The 21,626-nt window shown below is 42.3% G+C and overlaps 1 protein-coding gene across 1 annotated transcript; it reads left to right on the top strand.

Annotated features, from left to right (window-relative positions):
- Positions 1 to 9,905: 9,905 nt before the first annotated feature.
- Positions 9,906 to 21,467, top strand: LOC140996345 (uncharacterized). Its single transcript, XM_073466719.1, has 11 exons — positions 9,906 to 9,970; positions 12,257 to 12,850; positions 17,266 to 17,313; positions 18,232 to 18,276; positions 18,492 to 18,815; positions 19,253 to 19,285; positions 19,431 to 19,496; positions 19,728 to 19,835; positions 20,031 to 20,141; positions 20,261 to 20,464; positions 20,590 to 21,467. Exons 1-10 carry the CDS (start codon positions 9,926 to 9,928, stop codon positions 20,423 to 20,425), a joined length of 1,539 nt encoding a protein of 512 aa, XP_073322820.1. The 5' UTR covers positions 9,906 to 9,925; the 3' UTR covers positions 20,426 to 20,464; positions 20,590 to 21,467.
- The last annotated feature ends 159 nt before the right edge of the window (positions 21,468 to 21,626 follow it).

Raw genomic sequence — 21,626 nt, 5'->3', positions numbered from 1 at the left:
AAGTGGCTAATTAAACAGCACGATAGAGGAGTGCCTATAACTGGTCATTTTGAGAGAAATGAGCCTTTTGTGTGCACAGAAAAAGTTGATCTTGGGACCAAAAACAGAAGTTGTAAGTGCTACATTGTAGGCAGTTGGACTTGTTTATGTTTCTTGAGACGTTTCACCTCTCATCCAAGAGGCTTCTTCAGTTCTAACTAACTGGAATGAAGTTGCCGGCTGACGTGTAGGTGTGAACCCTTAAGGTCATTAAGGTCACGTGTGACTCATTAGAGCCACATGTGAGTCGCTGACCCAACCGGCATTCATGTGGGTCATTAGGGCTAGGTGGGTCCAGGCGTGAATGGGTGTCCCTCGGGCGAGTGAACTCAGGACAGCATTGTGAGTGAGTGATATGTAGTGTTGTAGGCCACGTCCTCTGTTCAACGATGGTTGTTCCAATTTAACACCTCTTTCAAACCGTCTGGTTTCTCTGGCCAAGATGTGTACATTGTTGTCCTTGTGCTTTGCGATATAGCACCTAGAATTACCCTGACCTGGATGAATGAGAATCTGCATCAACATGAAAACAGGAGTTTTGCGTTTATTAAATGTAGTTTGTGGAGAATCATAAATCAGATACTACTTGTTGTTGCATTCAAAGACATTCATGTAACTGAAATTGTGGGGATATCTTTTTCTTGCAAACACACGCACAGGGGCTTGGATTAACTCTTAATCACATTTCATGTTTCAAATTTCTCATTAAAAATGATTCACATCTCATACTCTCATCCATCAATTCTTCTTTCTTTCTTTTTCCTCATGTGCTGCACTGGTTAAGAAGAAAGTCAGAGTATGTTGCAGAATGGCAACAATCGCCGACATTGTGGAGACAGGCTGACATACAGCCACACATGGTCAGAGTAACATGTGCCCCAAACATGTGTCCCAGACATTTACACATGATCTGTAATCCTAGATATGTCAAGGGGGCTTCAACGTGTCCTTTCTCTCTGTTTTAAGGCAACTGGATGTGGTGTCGTCTGCCAGCCTTCCATAAGGGGAAATCATCTCCTCTTATACATATCTTTACTGAGCTATGCTATCACTTACACAGCACAGGGTGTGTGTCTTAAATCCCTTAACATCTTTCTTCCTGTGCTAATTTAAGAGTGTACTTTCACAACTTCCTGTCATTGAGAACACATCACAAACATGTTAGTCCAGGGGAGACAATATGACATTATTGGCAGCTTCCACAGCAGAAACTAGAAAAACCCATAAATGGAAAACATGTGCTGTGGTTTGCAGCTACACCCTGTCACCTCTCTTCTTTTTCTTTTGTAAAGTTTTTTCTCTCTACCTCCCTCTAGCTCACAGGGTTTTGTTAGTGGGGAGCGAGGGCTGCTAGAATAGTCTGTAGATAGTGAAATGTTGCTTTATAGTGCAAATTAAACACTAGAGGGCAGTGTGAGTGTGTAGACAGGCCAAGCGTGCGGACACTATGTCTTTATTTATGTTACAAGGCAGTTCTTGTTCAATGGCAGCTTGACAGCAACATTTTAGAAAAAAGAAAAGAAATCTCATATAACAGTAACTTATTTTAAATCACCTCTTAAAACCCACTTTTATGAACTTGCTTTCCTGTGAAGTCACCCTTCTTTTGTGATTTTTCATCTTTCCATCTTTTATTCCTTTTACTGCTCTTAGTCTATCAATCTGTTTTAATTCCTCCCCTGTGATGTCTTTTTTCTTACCGTCCTTTACTGCTTTCATTTGTTATTTTTCATCTATTTATTGTCCTTTATTCTTTTTACTGCCCATAATCTTTTTTTTATCGGTTCTTAATTCATTTGATGTGATGTCGTCTTCTTATCATCCTTTATTGATTTTATTCTTTTAAGTTTTATTTCAGTTTTATTTTTGCATTACCCCCCCTTCTTTTTCAGTGATTTTGCCTGTTTTATCGCTTTTATTCCTTTTATAAATAAAGTTTATTGTTTTTATTATTAGTTTTTTATTATTAGTTCTAAAAACACACCATCAATACCTAACATCTTTATTACAGTGATGATTATGACCTCCACTATCTTATTGTTTATATGTTACTACTGTGAGCCATTTAACAGCTCGGTGATTTTGGCCCATGCACACAGGCAAAGCAGCCCTTGTATGGTGATTTGACTCTGTACCAAAGAAGTATTGACTTTGGAAATGTGCCCGAGGTTATCAAGTAAAGTATGATTCAGAACGTTGATGGCGCAAGTGAGTAATACAAGCTTGATTGGGTGGACGAGTGACGTCACACTCCTGCATCATTCTGTAATCTGGCTGTCATCTGGATCACCTATTTCCCCACATGTCTTCACCTTTTTCTTTCTCATTAGACTTCCATTCAATCACACCAAATGTATCAGGAAATGTATTGTTATATCGCAATCAAACTCATTAATGGACATTTACTCCTTACATGCTTTGAATGTTTTGATATTTCTAAGTCGGCTCTTGTCTTTAAAAGTGCACATTTGTGTTTAAAAATCACTGAAAAATATTTAGGGGGACACCTTGAGTGTTTCTGCGTGGCACCTTTCATACCACAAAGTATTCAGACTAATAACCTCTGAAATCAAAAACAACTTCTCCTTTTCTACTGTATGTACATGGTGTACCATGTGCTCTGTCTCACATTTGTACCCACCCTCCTCTCCCCGTTTCCTCCACTCCCTCTCACCATGTTTTACTCTCTGTGTCCGTCTCTCTCTCTTTCAGGCCCACGGTTACACACTTTATGGCTTTTTCTCTCCTCACACCCATCCCCCCATCTCTCCGCTTTCCTCATGCATGGCTCCCTCCATGTTCTCCATGTGTCTATACAGTATTGTGCATTCAACCATATGTATATCTACTTTTTTATGCATATATGTCCAGTTATTCTGGAACGTAAACACATGTGCATACACATATGTTATTTACATTTCAAAGAGTGTCTTTATCGCAAGGATTGGAAGAATTTATTTTGAGCCCTACCCTATAACACATGCTGACCCTTGCTGTTTCAGAGAAATTGTTTTTTTGCTTTTCCACACGCACACTCACACTCAGGTAAAACTGTTTGGTCTGATAAAATGATTGGAGATGATACAGTACATATCACACAGGATCTTTACATAGTTACAGCCAAAATGAGTCCTTAAAAAATGATTTTGTATTTGCTTAATCCAGTGGCTCTTTACTGAAATCTGCTGCATTTTCATATCAATATTGAGATAAACACTCAAACCCTAATACACGTTGCATGCATGAACTACTACAGCAAAGGGAAATGTAGATGATCTGACCATAATTTACACTTTTCTCTATCGTTGAGCTGGATTTGTTTTGGCCAGACTGATCTGGACTACAATTCAAAACATTGTTCTGTTGGTTTGAATAATGTATCGTCGAAAATGACCTACATGTGGGCACTTCAAGCATTGGTTTAAGAGGTCAGTCTGCCCACTTAACTACAAAGAAATCTGTTCATTAGTGTCTTTCTTAGAGATCCTGCCGACAGACAGACGAACAAACAGATCGTTCTGGAAACAAACAAAGGAAGAACAGTTAAGCTCAAGTGGAGTTAATTTAGTATCTGATTTTTATTGAGAAAAGAAAGCAGATTGTTTAAGTTTTCTGGTGAATCCGAGTTTGAATACCGCTGGTCTGCAAGAGACACGAGGGATCCTGGAATAGATTTAGATGGAGAAACCCCCGAGGGGCTGCACACAGAGGGCAGCACAGATAATATACAAAGGAATGGATGGGAGGCTTTATCGTCCGTGCATGTGAGCGTGTCGGTCAAAGAAGAACAGTTTCAGAGCAAGAAGAGAGGAGAGACAGGAGACTGTGTTTGTCTGTCTATGTTTGTGTATGTATGTCTGTTCTCTGTTGAATGATCGCTGAGCACAGTTGCTTTTTATATTTTTTTTACTAAGATGACCCATGTCTCTCCTTACCTTCCTCCCATTCTCTTTAGTCCCCCTCCCCTCCCCCACTGCTTTGTGATATGAATACACGCTGGAGAGTCCCTGGCACTACACTGTCTGACGAAGCTTTACACTGTCTGACGATACACTCACTCACAGTGAGTCCCTGAACTGCTATTTTTGTACAGCCTCCATTACTACTGTGACTCTTCATCAACACATAAATGCTAACATACAATATGTTGAGCGGTGTGAGGTCCTTGGCCCTATCAGGATTTTAGTGACACCATCCACAGGCTGCAGGTTTTCTTGATCTTTCATTCTTACTTTTCTCAATGTAACTGCTGTGGTCTGTTTTTAATCTTCTTCTTGTGTGAGCAACCATGTTCATCCACTGTGCAGTGATTCTAACCTCACGTTTACCAACTCTACAACAAAAATTCACTGGATCTGATTGTTATTGAATGTAATTGTTGTCTATTGAATGGGGCATTACTATTTCTTATTCTCTTTTCTTGTTGGTGTCATTTAATCTAGTTAGTGAGAAACATACAGGGGCTTACTCGGGCTAAGTAAACAAAAACCGACACAAGAAGCAGTTGGATTGATTTGGAAATGTCTTCACTGACTGAGAAGGTAAGCCATGAGCCTGATTGGTATGGTAGTGGATGTTATGAGCTGACCAAGCTGGTTGTAAACTACTGTGAGCCGATCAGCTGGATCAAGCAGGTAATGAACTGGTGCCATACCAAGTTTTTCAACGGCCCATTAACCCAAACCCCCTGCCCATGTGGCTGAATCTGCCAGGGGTTTGCCCTTCATAAGCTATCTTTCTGTCCTGACACAAAAAATCTCCAGGAAGAGTGTTTATTTTCAGAACAATATACCTTTGGAGTCATGGACTTTTGGCCCAATTGGGACTTTTTTTTCAGACTGTTGGGGTTTCATTAAGGTGGTGTCATGATGATCAAGTCATGACACTTTACCCCCCCAAGTTGTTACCCGTCCTAGCAATCGCTGATATCTGACTAACCCTAAACTGCAACTGAAATCCTCCTGAAAGCAAAATAACTAAAATTCTGAAAGTTAAAAAAAAATATGTGAAAAAAACAGAGTGGCACCTTTCAGATTCTGTCTGTTTGTGTAAGTGGGTGGGCTGGCTGCTGTTGGTGGTATTCAGAAAGGTCAGGGGTCACAGGAATTGGTGGGAGTTGGTATCACTAGAGAGGGTGGGGTCAAGGGTTTGAGTTCAAGGGGTATCATCTTTCATCAGAAATTTGTTTATCGCCAAGGGTTTTCACTGTCCCACTTTACAGAGATGAAAAAATGTGAATATTGACACAGTCTGCCCACAAATCTTTGGAATATTGGAATTCTGCGCAAAGTAAAAGCTCGGAGAAGTGAAGTTCATCCCCCTAAAGTACTTTCTAACTCTTGTTTTGAGAAGCATGCTTAGTGGATTGCAAATGTTATTTATTTAGCCTCACAGTGGTGCTTGGAGACAGTATGTAGTCCTCTCTGGTCTCATCCAAAAATAACATCTCAGAAGTTTTTTGTTTTTTAAAAAAGTCACAATTTACCACGAAAAGACACAAAGTATTAGTAAGAAAGCCCCCACCAAATAAAGTGACCATCTACATCGCTGCTGAGTAGAAAACAGCCTCTTTCCCCAGTGTGAATTAAACAACTGAGGCCGCAGTTTCTCGGGACAAAAAGTCTGAAAATTCCAAATCTAAAATGAGGTATTTACGCAGTCTTTGTCTTTGTGTGTGTTTGCATTGCTGGGACAGGGGTGGTAACTATAGAGCTGACCTGGGGTGTTTGTTGATGAACAACATTCCAGTGTGTGTGTGTGTGTGTGTGTCTGTGTGTGTGTGTCTGTGTGTGATAACCCAGTTCAGCACAAGTTAACATCATACGTCTATTTAAAGACGGTGATTCCTTGCTGACCAGCTGATGTGTTTCAGCACAATATTAGCCTTCATGATGCCTCGGTACAACACAAAATCCCCCAGCAGACACACACATCTTGGAAAAACTGTCGTAAAAGTATTTACAGGAGTTTTATCCCCCCTCTATTTTTTTCCCCTGTCACACATGCTGTATATTCACAATAATTTACCATGAACTATGAGTAAAACAGGCTCAACATCCTCTGTTGTATTTGAAACAGATCTACAGCTTTTCACCAGCTCCATCAGCTACTATTTCATCATTTGAATGACTCGTGTCTGAGGGCATTTTTCACACTCACAAGTGAACAGGCCACGCTGAGGAACGTTTCACACCAACAGGCGACCTCTTTAACATGCTGCACCTCTGGCAAATGCCATTTGCAACTCAAACACATTCTCCAGGATCTGACTGTTTGCAAGACATGCGATCAGTCTTGCATCAGCTATCATCTGAATATTTGCATTGTAAACAGCAGATCAATTGCAGCTGGGTGTGTCCTGTCTTTTTTTTTTCTTCACTTTTTTTTTGCAGGCTAAAGAAAGAGGGGGGTTATCCATTGCTATGTCTCCATCGCCGCCCTGAAGACAAGATTGGAACATTGATAGTATTTAAGTCATGCATGTTTGAAGCATGTTTATAAACACAATCAGCCCCGTAATCAGTGACGACACCATCCATTGTATTCTGGGTTAAGATCACAGTGGTGATGAGGCAAACCCTGTCTTAAGTGTAAAGTTAAAAACTGCAGTTTAGCCCAGAAATAAATGCACTATTTCTTCTTAAGCGAGGCCTACTTTTGCTTGACTTGGCACTACTATTAACCGTTCAGTAGCATATGACCAGAAAAACCTGCTTTACTGACTGTGCTCAGCAGCAGCCACTTTAAACGTACACATGTGCTCATGGTATAGACAGACTGATGAATAGATAACCCAAGTCTTGAAGTTTTAACTGATAACAGCACAGGAAACTGCTGCATTTTATATTTGATTATTTAGACAAACTTTATTTTGAGCTTTAGCTTGACAAAACCTCCTTTTTTGTGCATGCTGCAAGGTCTTAAATGCATAGTGGTCAAACTAAAATTAAGATTGTTTTCCATCATTTCTTAAGATAATAGTAACAGTAACGATGTTGGATCCTAACTCACAATGAATGATTAGTGAGATGATCTCCTTTTAGGATCAGAACAGCTTTTGCATTGACCCAATCAGTCAAATCAGAAGGAATATAGCCATTCAGGAAATTCCACACTGGTGAGGGATAGATTGGTTGGGTGGTGGAGGTGTGAAGCTGGATGCAACGCGATACAATAATGTAACAGATAGTTTGAATACTTCTGTGACAGACTGATCACTTCATGTTTTGCATTCACAGATAATAACTAGACTGATGTGATGAGGATGATAGATAACAGTCTTCCTCCTTGAATTTATTTATTTAATTGTAAATAATTCTTAAAAAACTCTTTTGAGCCCAAGTTTGACTGTCGTCAGCAACTGTTCCTGTCTGACTGACATTGCTCTGCTGTGAATTTATCAACTCAGTCAAATGCAACACTGTGTGATTAATTGTTGATCACTAAACACGCAGTATAATCAACAACTTAATAGAAGAAGAAGTACAAAGCAAGTCTTATCAAAGAAAAATAGCGAGGTGAGGTGATCATACCCCTCTCTTACGCCTGTACCAATTTGAATATAACACAAGTTAACAAGATTAGTGTTTAACATCACAAAGCAGCGCCCTTTTGGCAGCGGTTGAACCATTTGGTACCAAATGTGATGGCTGCAACACAGACTGCAAATTACAAAAACAGAGCAATTTAGTTACTCTTTATGTTAAGCATGTTCGAAACCAGACATAGACATCAAAATAAACCCTAAATCACCCGCACACACAAAAAATTACTTTTATATTAATTTATTTATAGATTAATATCACTGTGACACAGATATGCAATACTTAAATGAACAGAAAAGATTACACAACATGTCCATTTAAAAGTGATCACAGCTCTAGTTTTTGTTAAACACTGACAAAACTGTAAATGAAAACAGAAAATGAAAGGAAGGCCCAAAATCTAAAAGGCTTATAAAAGGTCTCCCTCAGCTTAGATTAGAATAATTACATTAAAATACGATTTTGAATTCGAACATTTAGTTTCCAAAAATAGTCATAATCCAAATGATACTAGAAGTCCATTATTTCCACTTGCCCAACACGGTGTAGGTGTACTTGTCCTTGTTGATTTCATCAAGAAAGAATGTAGTATGGTAGCATTTACAGGACTGCATGTTCCTTGTGCTACAAAACTGACTACACAAAACATAAAAAACAGAGAAAGAAAATATATATATATTTTAGTGTGTGTGTGCTGCATTGCTATGCTCCAGTCAGAAACAGGTCACAATTTCCCACTTAGCCAACACTTCAATTTAACATACTGCAAAATCTAATGACTGAATTCTCATTAGTGTGATAACTGTAAGCATGAGTGAATGCTATGTTGGTGTTAAGCTCAGTGCAGACTGACCAAAATGTAGAGCTATGTGTGAGTCATGTCCTAAAAGAACGACTGTTTAGAGGAAAAACTCATCTATTTTTAAAAATCTGTACCAGAACTGAAGAAGCCTCTTGGCTGAGAGGTGAAACGTCTTCAAGAAACTGAAACAAGTCCAGTTGCCTATGATACAGCACTTAGTATTACCATGACCTGGGTGACTGAGAACCTTCATCAACATAAAATCTATATTACATTTTATTCATATATTTTAACTCCTGCACCATGTTTGTCTTTTCTCATTCCTCATTTTACTCGTGTTATTTTCTTTAGTACATTTTGTACGAGCATCATTAGAGGGAGCCTGAGAGCAAGAATGTCATTGCCAGCAACTGCTTCTGTAAGGAACTGAAACAAAGGAACTGTAAGGAACTCAAAGATTTGCTGCTTGGTAACTTACTGGTTAAAGCCACTACAGTAACCCGAAGGTCATAGTGACAGATGTCATGCAGAAGTTTACTCCAGCTACAGTGACTATAATGGAAAGATCACCGGTTCAACGTGTACATGCTGGTGACATGTAGAAGTAATGTATGAATGTAATCCATCTGCACTCCACTCACACTGTTGAGGGATAAATCAAGTTTCAAGCCCTCAGGCGAGACAGCCACGTTGTGTAATGTCAGCACAGTATGTAAAGAACAGTTCAGCTGCACACTGAAACTGCACAGCCTGTGTGGAGTAGAAACATTTTTATTCGAGCTCCTTGCTTCTTTTACAACATAAGGACAATGAATGACACAACCCTTGTTCTTTGCTGTAATTATGCACGAGTATGGCTTTACGAAAGGAGTTGGAGACAATGGGCGCTCACAGCAGATGTGGTGCAGGGGGGCGTTGGGCGTAAACATGTGTGCATGTTTTCTTTCTCTTCATTCTCCGGATGAGATGCACACAATGAATACTATTCTCTGGCTCCATCATTTTAATGAATTCAAAAGAGTTGACAGAGGCACACACTGTTTTGCTGTTTACTGTTTGTGTGTGTGTTTTCCTCTCAAGAATAAGGCTTTACATGAATGGTGGCATGCTTTATGTTCTGTATGTTGCAGACATATAGTAAGAAAGTATATGGAGAAGATGCAGTTGTTGCCATGTGCTCGAGCCAGAAAGTATTTCTAACTGATCCAGGAAAAGGGGGTGTGGCACTCTGAAAGAGCGTGGGCCACTCACTCTCTCCCTCTCTGCTTTGATGGAGTGGTTGCATAATATATCCCACCATCCAACCAATAGGTACTGATACAATCATCTCACTGAGCCGTCGTGCACGTGCACGAGTGTTAGGCGGGGGGTGTTTCTGTCTCTCCACGCCCCCCATCCTTCATCCCAGTGCTCCCATAGGTTCGGTTCAAAGGTAACAGAGGGACCGGGGGCTCTATAAAGATCCGGAGGGTCCACGCTGCCACTCTGCTCTTTGCATTTCTTCGGTTCTGTCTTGTTTTTATCACCAGCACACATCAAAATGCCCAGCAAGAGGAAGAAGAACAAGCGTCGCATGAGGAGGGTGGTAAGTGGTCGCAGGCGCTCTATTTCTTCGCGCTAGGTTTTTTTATTCTCAGCACGATCGTACCCGAAGTCTGTCGAACTTTATTCAGAATGAGGAAATGTTGATAAACAAATGTTGTTTTTGTAAGTTATGATGATCTTTTAATTTTGTTTTTCTCCAAATTTCAAAGCCTTGTTTGTATCCTGACCCATAGTGATTGCTGATGCTGATGCTGATGCTTGGAAATACAAATGCGTAGTGTTGATGAAGGGTGCGCGCGTGTGACCGAAGTCAACTTTTAAAGGAGCGCCGAATCATAACAAAAAGATATAAACCACAGGATGTTTTTATTCTAATTTGTACGACCGGTTGTGTTAATTCTCCTCATTGAAATATTTGTTTTTATATTACACATTCGCTTTGTTGTCTCCTTTCCGGTGACGCACTCATCTCCGAGGAGCGCTCCGTGCGTAAAACCTCGCAAAGATGAAAGTTGTACCAAAGATACGCGACCAAAATGATAGAATAATTTTCACTAACACGACAGTAAATATGCTTTTTCTGCACAAGACGCAAAGAAATTCCTTGGCTTTGCTCCCGCGCTCCACGTGCGCGCTGCATGAAATGGTTAAGTCCTGGTTCAGCCGTACACCTCTGTGCTTTCTTATCATTAAACGTGAAAAATGCCACGTTCACTATACTTACTTAACAGTAATTCAAGACGTTGAAGCGGTAGCGTTGACCTGATGATTGGCATATTTGACTCCGGTCCCGCCCCTCTCCTCTCTTAGGTAACTGGGAGAAATTTAACTTCTGAACATTGAGTGCCCAAAGAGAAGAAGTGGGTGTGACAGAGATGGGGAGGGGTCTATAACGACTGAGAAAGTAACACTGGAGTTCCAATGTCTCAGAGGGCAGAGGTTACTCCACCACCAAACACTCTCCTCAATCAGTGCTTATTATAATAAGTAATTGCTCTATAATCTTATTTCAACTTAAAAAACATCTCTTGCTTCACCATTAAAGGCTCAGTCCTCTGGCTCTGGGATGATTTCTCAGTATAGAGTTTGTGGCATTCTTCCTCAGGCACCCCCCCTCCCTCCCTCCTCCTCCTCCTCCTCCTCCTCCTCCTCCTTAAGCCTGTCCGCCTGGCCGGTCCGCGACTCAACGCCACACAACTGTATTTGGTAGTGTGTGCACCAGAGGAATGTCTTGCCTTAGTTTTGCCAGATTGGAGTCTGCACAATCTCTCTGATTCTCTCTCTGCCAGCGACACTTTGATAAAAACGGCCCCTGAAATGACTTACAGCTCTGTGTTATCACCAGTCCCCTCAGAGGTATCAGAGCACAGGAAGGGAAGGAGCTGCAGGACACTTAAAGGAGTCGAGCTTATCTTCAGCCACACATGCCTTTATATTTAAGAGCCCCCACTTTGGTGTTTCTCTCCAATTAACAACTTAGGTTAATTGAACTTTTTATTTGACTCTGTGGTGGTGAGGTTTGTATTTCTAGACAGCGAGCTATCTCGAGGCAAAGGGAGGGGTTGTTTTGACGGTGGCTAGATGGACAGGCACGGACACATGAACTTACACACACATGCCACATTGGCTTACAGCATCGGTCTCGAATGCCTTACTGGCTGTCGGCCTAACAAAAGCATTTTCGGCGAGTGATTGTAACCTGATTATAACCTGATTATGATGTGATTAGGCCCACTGTCTGGCCCCCTGGGCATCCAGCAGTGCTGCTGACTCGCACGGTTTCCATTCCCGCTTCACCAGACCTGTCAGGACTGCTCTGATTCAACTAATTAGCCCCCATTATCTAACTAGCTTTGCTGGGCCCACTCCCAGTTACCCAGCCCCTCCCTCGAGTGGTCTGCACTCCTAAAACCTCCCATCAAAGCCCGGGGGGGTTTTGTCCTGAGCTGAAAAACATGTTGGATCGGGCAGGGATGGCATGTCCGGTATTCCTGCAGACAGAAATGTGCGAGGACGAAGCTCAGACTGACAACAACATCAGTCAACACCATGAGGGCATCAGTAGCATTTATACCCCTAAACCTCTTTTTGTGTCTGTTTTTTTTTTCTATTATATTGTAATAGTCTCTTATCACAATGATAATGTAATATCAATATCTCACCAGGCCCACCATTATTATCTAACAGTTTACTCTACATACATAAAACTGAGCCAATATCATTTTCCGCGACAGAATGAGCCATAGCTGCAAGATCAATGCATGCAAAGAAACTTTAATAGTCATATCACTAACCCAGTCTTTTTTGCGCATTTTCCTCTTAACAGCAGGCCCAGAGGAGGGCGCTTGAAGAGCAGCATGCAGCCAACCCACCGGTCAAAGCAAGCCCCGGGATCGCAGTGAGTGCGCCCCCTGCAGCAGCCCCGAAGAAAGCTGCTAAAGTGCCAGCACCAGTTCCAGTAAAGATCCCAGAAGCCGTTCCCATCGCTGTCCCCATTGTTGAGACCCCTGTTGTGGAGACCCCCGTTGTGGAGACCCCCGTTGTGGAAACCCCCGTTGTGGAGACCCCCGTTGTGGAGACCCCCATCGTCGAGACCCCCGTTGTGGAGACCCCCATCGTCGAGACCCCCGTTGTCGAGACCCCCGTTGTCGAGACCCCTGTTGTCGAGACCCTTGAAGTAGAACTCAAACCAGTTGTACAAGAACCTGTCGCAGAGCCCGTCCCAGTCGAGGTAGAGACACCAGAGCCCGAGGCTGTGGTGTTGGAACAGACTCCAGCAGAAGTCGTGGTCGAAGTCGCAGCACCGGTCACTGAAGAAGCACCAGTTGTTGAGACTCCACCAGCAGAGCCCGCTGTAGTTGAAGCTGAGATTGTAGAGGAGGCTGAACCTATCATTCCCGAAACAGAACCAGAAACTGAGGTAAGATTAATTAAGAGTATCATTACTAATGGGTTTCTTCTAGACCAACCCTCTAAACCAACATATCAGTCTAAGGTTCCTCTGTACGTCTGGTGTGATGGCTCCTCAAAGGCCATTTACTTTGAGTGTAGATTTTGAACTGGGTAATATTGTGCAATAAGGCATGGTGAGCAAAACTGAAGCAACTAGATTTCAAAACATGTTGTTTGATTCTTTGGTGAATCAACCAAGACAGCTCACCAAGTTGGTTCCTTCTTGTTGCAATGAGTCGCACAGGGTTCACCATGTGCCTTCATTAAAACTGCATGCAGTTGCCAGGGAAGGGTATTTTTATTTTTTTGGCCCAGTTAGGTGCTTGTTATGTGTAAATGTCCTGACTAAGAAATAGTCTTTAGTAGGCTCCAATTTTGCATATGGTTACAGGCTGTTTCTGTATATAGTACTATGTTGGTTTTGGTTTTTTGAACGACCAGATTAGAGTCTGTTTGGTCAAATGGTATGTTCTGTGTGTCTGGGTCCTTATGGGAGAAGGGAGGCAGGTTTGGTGGGGGGTGGGTCGACAGAGGGAACAACGTGTTCCATTTAGCAACGAGGTGCAGAGTGGGAGAGATTGTAGGCTCCATCAGTGGGAGATGTCATTATACAGCATCCCTTAATGTCTGTGTTACTGAGTAGGTTTTCTTTGGAATTAAAATGTTTTTATTGGTGAGAAAAATAGGGAGTTTGCCCTCTTAACATATGTAGTTATCACCATGATGTACTTTTTCATTTTATCATTGTGCTAAAGGAAGAGATTTCCAAATGCTATTTTGGATGATACACAATTTTCTTGTAATATATTCGATCAATGACGTTGGTTTTGAGTTTTAAAGTCAATGAAGTTAGTGAATGGGATGAAAAAGCTTGCTGTTTGGCCTCAGTTGTAGTTCTAGAAATGCTTGGCCTTTGGCTTTTTATTTTAGCAAAGCTGTAACTTTTACTGCATTTTGCCTGAAAGAAGCTGTTTACCAAAAGAAAATTAAGAAAAGTCACTAAATAGTAATTGTTTTCACCTTCCAAATCTATACATTTTCCTTGACTAGTTAAAAAAAGGACAAATGATCTTTGTTGTCATGAAGCTAACATGTGCGCATTTGGGAACAGAATGTTCTGTTTCAGCTGGTAGACTGCAGGCTATGTGCAAACGAACACACAAAGCCGCACACAGCACATACATGTACATCTGTGTGCCTTGACTCACCGCTCATGCACCCGCACACACATACAGGCACTAAATTTATGGTCTTCGCTTTGCGACTGAGTCACGACCACATATGGTGCACATGTATGTGCTCACATGTGTGTTAGTGTGCATGTGAGTGTATGAAGGTTCCCTGTCGATGGTTGTTGGCGAGTAATCCTCGGGTCACCACGTCCAGATCCCCCCAACCCCACGTGTCCCCACCTTCATGCTTCCCTCCCACCAACCGACGGACTCCCTTTTTCCTCCCCTCTTGCTTTGCTTCTTCTCCGCTCCTTCTCACTCACAGATGGGCCAGATTCAGCTCAGACACGCACAGACACTCTGAAATTTAGTCATTCCTGGATATCACTGCACACACTTACAGTAGGAGGTTAAATAAATGGTGCAGGTAACATTTTACTTGCTTTGTTTTATGAACTTTTCTCAGATTTGACTTTGCTCACAGTCAACTTACACACCTAAGGCCACAGTCCTGCAAGAAAGTGTTGGCATATCGTGCGGTCAGTTGGTCGATAGGTGATAGAGCAGGTAGAAATGGGGCTCATATTCAGCTGGCTTTGGGACGAAAGAGAGGTGGCCCCTCCGCTTCTGGGTGTCACCACGGAGACTCAGGTGAGTGCGAACCCACCACCCGATCCACCCGGACCTACTGAGTGTGTTTCATTTTTCTGTGGCCTGAGGCAACAGTGGGTGTGGCTCCTGCCGAGGCTGAACATTTTGTACCAGCTTGCTCCCTCTGTCCTCCTGCAGGCCTCCACTCCTCCCCCATTCAGTCCCTCACCCCTCTTTTCCCTTGTAAATTCACTCTCCCTCATCACTCCTTCCTTCCCTCCCACCAGTTGTTCCTCTCCTCCGCCCTCCCTCTTGCACTTCTCTCTCCTTCTCTCTTCTCCTCTTGTCTTATGGCAACCTATAGGCTCTCTTAGCTCGTCTTCTCAGCACGTGCACTCGTTCACCCATGTGTCCCCCTTTTTATCACAGGAGGAGAAGGTGGGTTATGAGTTGCTGGGAGTTGGGGAGGGGGGGCATCTGTCTGTAGAAGTTTGTGTCTGTGTGTAGTTGTGTAGTTTAGCCTTTGGTATTTGGTGCTCTGAGAAGGAGCTTACAGACAGCTGCCACAACCTTGTTAAAGTATGTGACAGGTTTCTAGCTGAGGGATGACTTGAGGTGCGTTCACTGTCAGTTTGTTGACAATGAAAATGTTCATTATAGCATGCTTACAAATGATTAGTAAGCATATTTGCTTTTGGCACATTTGACACGAGAGAGAAAATAGAGGGTGACAAAGACGTGTAAAGTGACCCTCTTTAACGTTTTTGGACTAGGTTGGAAAAATTATCACCTCATGGCGAAGCACGTGAGGGGACCCAGCCCCCCCCAAACACTCCACACACATGTATGTACACATGCAGTCGCTTCCCTCCCTCCCACTTTTACAGGCAACTTTTATGGGTTTGCTTTCGGGGCACTGTAGGGCTTTGTTAGCTGAGCCATACATTTTTGCTCCCTTTTCGGTTAAAAATGTTTCCTTTGCATTTGTGATGACTCTTCTTTCATACTTTTCATAAAATGATTTAACAAAAACCTTTGTTGAAAAAAAAAGTTTTTCTTTATTTTTAGTTGTTTTGTTTGGAAGAAAGGAATAATTAGAGTGCAGGTACATTATGTCCTCTATGGGTTAAAAAGTGACTGATCCTAGATCCACTCTGGTTTGTCTGGAATGTGTCTTTTAGTCAGACTGGTGATGAAAGATCTGTGTGCAGATCAGTTTGGTACACAGTGTTCTGATGCTGGGACAGAGTGGAGGGGGTGTGTATACTTTATGTACATTTATGTGTGCACGTGTCTGTGTGGGTTTTCCTGTTAAGCAAAGGAAGCCCTATAGTCCAACTCCCCCCTTCTTTCCTTTCCTCCTTCTGTCCGCCCCCTATACTATACTATCCCCCCCTGGGCTATATAACTGGAGTATATATTTACCCTTCTCCGCTATACGTGCATTTCTGCCCACTTGGCTTTTGTTCAGGGGCTGTTAAAATCCAGGAGGAACCGGATTCCTCACCACCCATTAGAGCAGCACAGAGAAGAAGGTGGAGTTAGTCAAGAAGCTTTGACTGTAATCAGCATTTAGAGAGTTTTGACACTGTACTACCTACTGTACAAAGATGTTTTTCTGTGGATTTTGATGAATGAACGACTAGCAGTAGCAGACTGCATGCACCAGACTTGTCCTACATTGAGGACAGGCTGGTACAAGACAAATATAAATAATTTACTGTCCGACTTTGTGGTTTTGCAATATTTATGTGCTGCTCCATGTGATTGCCAGTATGGCTCAATTCACTTGGACGCACAGTGGGTGCCGCCGCCAGTGGCCATTTAGGCTACTGCCAGCTGCTCCAGTAAATCAGTGGCGAGGAAGATATGGTGACTTCTGTTGTGTTTTGGGCATTTTTTAATCATTATGAGAATTGAATAGTAATACAAAGATGTGATAAAAAGATGTTGGAGCTTGTGTGGGTTTTTAGAGTCAGGACCTGGTGACATAGGTAGTTTAATGAGGTGAATAATTACATTTTCTAAATGAGCGCTGTCTTGAAGAAAAGGGGGCGAGAAATGGGTGTACCAGCGTCCAGTTACGCAATTGGTTGTTAAATTCCTGTAGGATGTATAATGTTCCTCCCCTCCTCCTGAGCTACAGCTACACTCACACACAAAGCGTACTCTGAGAAAAGTGTGCGCACTGGTTGTGTGTATGTGTGTTTGTAGGAAGTGAAAGCACAATTTGATTTTTTGAACTTTTTTGGATGCAGTAAAACTGGCTCAGACTCTCACTGGCTTTTCTCTGTTAAATGCCTCGAGGCTGTCACAGCTACAGTTTGGCTGATGATCTGTTGAGAAGAAGATCAGTTTGCTGCGGGCACATTTTTTTGGACTGGTGTGTTTGTGCCGCTTCCAAAGCGCAACCTCTTAAAAGAATAAAACAGGATAATAGCATCAGCAGGCAAGAGGCAAACATTTTTAATGGCCTGTAAATGCTTGCTAATGTACTCCCGGGTGCCTAATGACATGTACTTCCTGCCCTCTCCGCTCTATTTTATTAGATTTCATACATGTTTATCTTCATGATTGTTTTGCTGACTCGTGAATAAACCCTCTCTTTTTCGCTCCACAGGTCATACCCCCAGCTGAGGCTCCAGTGGAGGCTCCTGCTGAGATTGAGGTAACAAACTTGCATTTCATTTTTACACACACACAAACTTGCGAACACACACTGAACCCCTTTTCTGGGCCCCTAACCTCCACTTGCTCAGGCAGCATATCTTTGTGGTAAAAGCCAGAGGCAGATTACACAGGTGTGAACGGGTATGAGAATAACTCACTGTGACACATTTCAAGTGAAACTCGTTTTGATTTTTGAGCAGCTTATCACAGAGACATGTTTACATGTCTTGTCAGCAGAAGCTTACAGTACAGTGCTGTAACTGGCTTGAGCTGTCAGAGGAAATAAATTAAAAAACGACTCACTCTGCAGTAACAGAAACCTGTGTTGCAGTGACGCAAGTTTCCCAAGTTTCCATCTAATTGATTAGCTGCCATTCAGGCTAACCATGCAGCCCTTATGTAAAGCACAAAACAGTGCATTCATTGAGTGCGAAACTCTGCGTGTAAGGTAACACATTTCAGTCTGTGCGTCTCACCAGAACAGCTGTGCAAAAGATGCATTACATGAAACCACAGTAACTCAGAGTTTCCACCCGTGTTTTGTAAGTTTATAGCAGCAGTAACTGAACAAAAGACAAACCTTTCAGTTGAAAAGTTTGTCTGACGTAAGCTTCACACCTTATAAACAGCCACACTTTGCTTCAGGTCTTTTTCTCTTACGTGACACGGAACTCACCTACTAGAAAAAAGTCCAATGAAACACAAATGTCAGGTTCAGGGGGTTCACAGGGGCAAAACATTTTTACCAACTTTATTGGATCAAATCACATAAAGGATCTCATTGGTGTTTATTACTGTCCAAATGAAGAAAGAAAACAACTTAATATTGCAGTTAATAGGGCTTTAATGAGACAACAGCAATCGATCGATCAGTTTATCCATTTGCTTACGTGTGTCCTTATGTCTCATTCTCCAGATTCAGACAGAGGAGACAGCAGTCACAACCACAGAGACAGAACAGGTAAGACTCTTCCCAATGACAGCATGGTTTGACATTATCGTCGTATCATCGGTATAATTTCATCTACATTTGACATTAGTCTGAATCATACGCTCAGCCATTAAGAAGAACCTGGTCGATTCATTCACTGATTCACATGGATGTTTCGTTGCTCATTCCTTTGTTGCATGCTGCATGGTTTGTTAATGTGTGCCGTGTTGATTTTGCATGTGCAGACACAAAATGTCTGTGAGCCAGAGACTGAAGTGGAAGCTGAGGCCTTGGCAGAGGAAGACACAGTCATCGAGGCTGAGGCAGAAGTCGCCATTACAGAAGAACCAGAGGTAGAGGCAGAGGCGCCTGAAGCAGAAGCCGCTGCAGAGGAGACAGTTATTGAAACAGTGGTGGAATCGGTGGAACAGGTTGTCACAGAGGTACCTGAGGCAGAACAGGTGACTGAAGTCAGTCCTGCAGCTCCAGAAGAGGATGACGCTGAAGTCGAAGTGTTGCCTGAAGAAGAAGCACCTGAAGTCTCTGCTGAGCCAATTACGATGACAGAGGTGCAACATTGATACAAAACTTTCCTCTTCTCTCTTCAACACTCTTTTTTAATCTTCTTCCGAGGCCACAAAATGACACAGAAGTGCATTATTGACTTATGTCGTTTTTACATTTTTATTTTGTGATCGTCTCTTGCATGTTGTGTGCAGCATGTGGTGTGGAACAGTTGTTATTGTTGAAGTTTCCATCATTAATCATTCAGGAGTATTTCTGCAAACGCTTGTCTGAATATCAAACAAAGAAGAGATTATTTTTCCCTCTCTTTTTAATAGCTCACAGCTCAAAAGAGTGATTTGTTTTCATTGATTGGGCTATCAAGCAAAAAGTAGAGCTTCCTCAATGGCTACATAGTTTACTGGCAATGTTTTTTTATTTACACACCTGCAGCAAAAACTAAAATCTCACTGTGTCCCGCTTTTTGTTTTGTGTACTCCAGGATGCTCCTGTCCAATCTGTGGAAATCCCAGAGGTATGTACACCATATGGTTGCTTGAGCACATTTTAAGTATTTGCTAATGATGAATAGGTTTATCTTTGGTATAAACAGTACAACTACAAAAGTAGAAAATGTACATCTGCATGTGTTGACGTGGCACTATCTGTTGTCTCACCAGCTGCCAGTCACCATCCCTGAGGCTGTAGTAGAGGAGGCTGATGCCCCCGTAACCACAGTGGAAGAGGTAAATCCTAAAGTCTTGAACAATTTTAATCCAAATGTTATGTGACAGTTTTATATTCGAGACATAGATCTACCTGAAATCACAAGTGTTTAGGTCATACTATTAATAAATCGAACTCATTTTCTCCTGGGATGCTCTTTAATTAGTCCCCCTAATTCATTGAGTCTACGCGTTGTGTGTGCTGGTACGTCAAAAATCTGAAGATGTCCTGTTTTTGTCTTTTCTCACCAGACTCCTGCCACACAGGAAATCGCTGACAGCCTGGTCGACGACTTTGTTGTCACAGAATCTGCCTCAGCAGTGGAGGTCGCTATTGCTGAGTCTGCTGCTGTCGAGCCGGTGAGAACGACACAAGGAATTTATCATACACACAGACTCCATTTGCTACAGTTAATAAGCAACATCTTTTAAGTCCCAAGAAAACTGGCATATTATTTGCATCCTGCCTCAGAAAAGCTACCGCAATCTATTTGTACAAATTCTCATGCTCAGCTTTTTTTTTTACCGGCGCCTCTCTCTGCTTGCTATATTTAGGAGACTGTGGAAGTGAGTGACACTCTCATAATCCAGTCAGAATGTTTGGATGTGACGCCCGCCGAGCCTGAGCCCGCTCCTGTTCTTGCCCCTGCAGAGGAAATGATCATTGTGAGTTACAGGCTTTTAGCATTTCAACATAAACATAAACATTTTATTATTGCTTGACTCTTTTCTGTGTTTTTAGCCATCTAGACCTAACCTCCTCTCTCTCTCCCTTTCCTTTCCAGGATGCCACTGCTGAGCAGACATGTCTGGATATGCTGTCAGAAGAGCCTAAGCCAGAAATCTGTGACATGTCATGTCAGATGCAGCTCGCCGTGGAGTCTGTGGAGATGTCGGTAGAGGCGACGCTGAATGGACACATTGTTCCAGAGGTCTCCATTGAGGGCTAGATTCACATCTCACAGCTTGGAGGACCTTTTTTTGTCTTTGTAAGTTTCTCACAATATTGAATCAGTCTTTTATCACATAGATTGAATCTCAGTTCTTAGGTTTATTTGACAAAACTTCCAGCAGCCACTAACCAGGCCCCTGTCTTCTTCATATTCTCTTTCAGATTCCCCTTTGGTCAATTGGCGGACTCAAAGCTTTAAAGGGAGTCAACCAGTTGGCGTTTTTTATTTTTTAGGGCTTACGACAGAACCGCCAGGAAATTGAAGGGACATCCACACTTTGAAGTGCCTTTCCTGCCCTTGTTCCTGTCAAAAACTCCAAACCAGATGTCAACATGCCAAAAACGGCTGCATTCAAGGCAGCACGACAGACTGTTGTCATAAGTGTGCAGAAATGGAAACATCGTGACTCCTTTTTCTGTATTTCTCCCCGAAAGCATGTTCAGTGAATTTGTGTTAGCAGTGGAAGCAGAGGTGCTAAAGAGATGGAGATAAAACGAGATCGACGGCAGTGCCTGATAATTCTCTATGTTCCTATCTCTCCAGAATGTCTGCTTCCATGCTGCATACACTCAATGCGTGTGAATACTGTAGCATCAATGAATGGTGCTATAGTTTACACTTGAGCCTATGTTCATATGGGTGGGAGGGACAACTTGTTCTGTTGTTTTATTTGTCTCACATTTCAAAATCACAGATTTTGCCCTTTTTACTCTTAAGGAGACACGTGTACAAACTTCCCCCCTTTGCCTTAATTTCTGTCCCCTTCTCTGTTCTTCTCTCTGCCTCAATAAAGTGCCAACTCTAAGGTTAGTGTGACGCTAAAACACAGTTTTAGATTTCATGGCCACTGGAGCCTGGACAGAGTATAAGGGGACAACTGAGAGGTCATTTTCCATTTCTTTCTTTTTTTTCCTCACTTTCTCCTTTTTTAATTTTGTATAGACTGTATGGTGTGCTACAGTTTTGTGTTCAAAGTCGGTGCTCTGGAAGGGGAAATGTAATGTGATCTGGTTGTGTGGATCGCTGTTGGGCTGATTGATCCACCTTTGAAATAAAGCTGTAACTCATCGTGATAAACAAGGACTTGTTTTCTTTCTTTGGACTACTTCACTCATAAAATACACAGACAGGAGGAGAGATACTGTATTTTTACAGTTCATCTTCCAGGTCAGGTCTGTACTGGCAATGACTTAACATT

Source organism: Pagrus major, chromosome 5 (genome assembly GCF_040436345.1).
Source record: "Pagrus major chromosome 5, Pma_NU_1.0".
NCBI lineage: Eukaryota > Metazoa > Chordata > Actinopteri > Spariformes > Sparidae > Pagrus > Pagrus major.
Note: the sequence above shows the minus strand (reverse complement) of the source record. Positions and strands in the feature narration are given on the sequence as shown.